Here is a 2,690-nt window from a genome sequence, read left to right as displayed (position 1 = left end):
ACATGATTTTTATCGTTTTGCACAGTGGAATTTTAACGCGACAACTCATGGAACAGGGTCATGTGACGGTGCTGGAGGAACTATCAAAAGAATGGCACGTCGCGCAAGTTTTCGAATGATCAATGATTGTCAAATTTCGACCGCGAATGAATTGTACGAGTGGGCTAGGAAAGCATCTTCTCTACCCAATATTTCAGTCATATACGAATGTTCGGAAGATTATGTAAAAGCAGAGAAATTTCTTAAAAAACGTTTCGAAAAATGTGCAACCATTTATGGAACACAATCGTTTCACTATGTTGAGCCGCACGGAGACAAGAAATTAAAAATGAAAGTTTTCTCTTCCCAGGACACGTTTGACGTATTGAGTTTTTGTAAACCAGAAAAACCAAATCATTGAAAAATTGCAACTGTGCAAAAGCTTAATGTCACCTGAAACGTTGCTAACACTAAACTGACAAATTGAAAAATTCACAGCTTCGAAAGTATTGATCTTTCCACTCTGAAACTTTGCCAAGATTGAGTTAAACCCTTAAGCTTTTTGTGCAACAAAAAAAAAAGAAAAAAAAAATTAGGCTCAAGTTTGAATTTGTTTTATTTGTTCCTTAATTATTAACTTTTTTCATTATATTAACTTTAAAGGTAAGGTAAAGATGCACATTTCATGTCTTGGACGAATTTTTATATCTTTATAAAATTTTTGAAAAACGGCTCATTTTTGAAAACGCGAAAGTTCAAATATCATATCTTGAAAATTCCACGTACCATATTGAAATAAAAAAAACAAGTGTCGGAAATTTTCGATTTCTTTACCGAAAAAAAAATAGTTGTATGAAAAAAAAATTTCGGTGGCTGATATACATATATATATATATATATATATATATATATATATATATATATATATATATATATATATATATATATATATATAATATATATATATATATATATATATATATATATATATATATATATATATATATATATATATATATATAAATATATATATATATATATATATATATATATATATATATATATATATATATATATATATATATATATATATATATATATATATATATATATATATATATATATATATATATATACACAACATAATACGTAACTTTTCAAACATTTATATTTTAACAGAGTTCAGATGGAAGAATGCCAAAATCTACAAACTTCGACTAAAGATGAAAAATCAGCAATCTCTCCAACGGAGCCCACCGCATCTAATAAAAGAACGAAATACAGTTCAAAAACTAGCCTCTTTGGAATAAGAAAACTCAAATCTAATTTCTCCACTCAAAATGTAAGACGACTTAGTACTGATAGCATGATCAATGGGCGATTGGACACAATCGGACGACGATTAAGTGGAGATATTAATCTGTCTTCACCAGATCCCAATCGTAATTTTGAAACATTTGGGAAACGTGAAAATGGAAATAGATATGATACATATTCTGGAAAAGAATCGAGAGCAACAAATAAAGAAAGCAAATATGACACGCTTAGCGGAAAAATTGAAAACTATGCGTCAAATGATGTAAAACTTTCAGATCTTGGTAGAAAAAACAGGAAACATAGCAGAAGAACACTATTAAAGCTAGAAACAAGTGTGAAATTTAAGAAGCATGAAAGGGAAGATGACCACAGATTGATTCCTATACACGAACGAGTTGCACTTGGTCTCGCACCTCCATGCATCATGAACGACACAAGCAGTGCTCTCCTTAGAGATCAACTACACGAAGAGCTTCGATTAAAATACAGTTCATTTGAATTCAACAGAAGCAAGGGAAATTCAAATGAACATAAGAAAGCTTTGTCACACTGCCAAGATAGAAAGGCAAACGACATAGTTTGCAAACTTCAAGAATGAAAACACTCCGAGATGCTTTTAAACGAAATATATATAACGCCAAGTAGATTGTTAGTTGAATCGAAAAAAGAGGTAACAAAATAACAAATTAAAATATAGTTTTCAACATCTTGTACTTCGTAGAAAAATTGCAGATCTCGAAACACAATGTTCAACAGTTGAAATATAAAAAAAATCTTGAGTATCACAATGAGTTGAAATTTCATTTAATTTTTTGTGTAAACAGACGAAGTAGGAGAAATATATAAATATAAATATGAATATATATATATATATATATATATATATATATATATATATATATATATATATATATATATATATATATATATATATATATATATATATATATATATATATATATATATATATATATATATATAACTATAATTATATATGTATATACAAATATTTTTCCAGGTTTCGAAAAAAACTATGGTTCACGGTTCACGTTGTTTGACAAAATAGAAAAACTCGCGCGGGAATTCAAAGTACGACTATATTTTTACTATTACATTAAAATTTATTGGTGAGACGAGCTTGACGGAATAGTTTGTCTTGCTTCCGTGATTGACTACTATCGACTGACTTGATCAGATATGATCGTATTGTACCTACCCTATTTTTTTTTATTCAATAATATAATATAATATTACCTACCCTAATGATAACGAAAGCAAGAGTATAGAGAAATAAATAAGCCGAAGTGAAGTTATATTCACCACAGCATCTTGTGCTTTGTGTTTGTAGCTAGTAGGTATCGAATCAATATTCTTTGTGCTTTTCTCTATAGAAA

At 28.3% G+C, this 2,690-nt stretch overlaps 1 protein-coding gene across 1 annotated transcript; it reads left to right on the top strand.

Moving 5' to 3' along the window:
• The first annotated feature begins 1,138 nt into the window (after positions 1-1,138).
• LOC131440141 (uncharacterized) lies at positions 1,139-2,084 on the top strand. Its single transcript, XM_058611177.1, has one exon. It carries the CDS (start codon positions 1,166-1,168, stop codon positions 1,892-1,894), a length of 729 nt encoding a protein of 242 aa, XP_058467160.1. The 5' UTR covers positions 1,139-1,165; the 3' UTR covers positions 1,895-2,084.
• Positions 2,085-2,690: the final 606 nt, after the last annotated feature.

This window comes from Malaya genurostris, unplaced genomic scaffold (assembly GCF_030247185.1).
Source record: "Malaya genurostris strain Urasoe2022 unplaced genomic scaffold, Malgen_1.1 HiC_scaffold_87, whole genome shotgun sequence".
Classification (NCBI taxonomy): domain Eukaryota; kingdom Metazoa; phylum Arthropoda; class Insecta; order Diptera; family Culicidae; genus Malaya; species Malaya genurostris.
The sequence above is the reverse complement of the archived record's forward strand: the minus strand, read 5'-3'. Positions and strand labels throughout refer to the sequence as shown.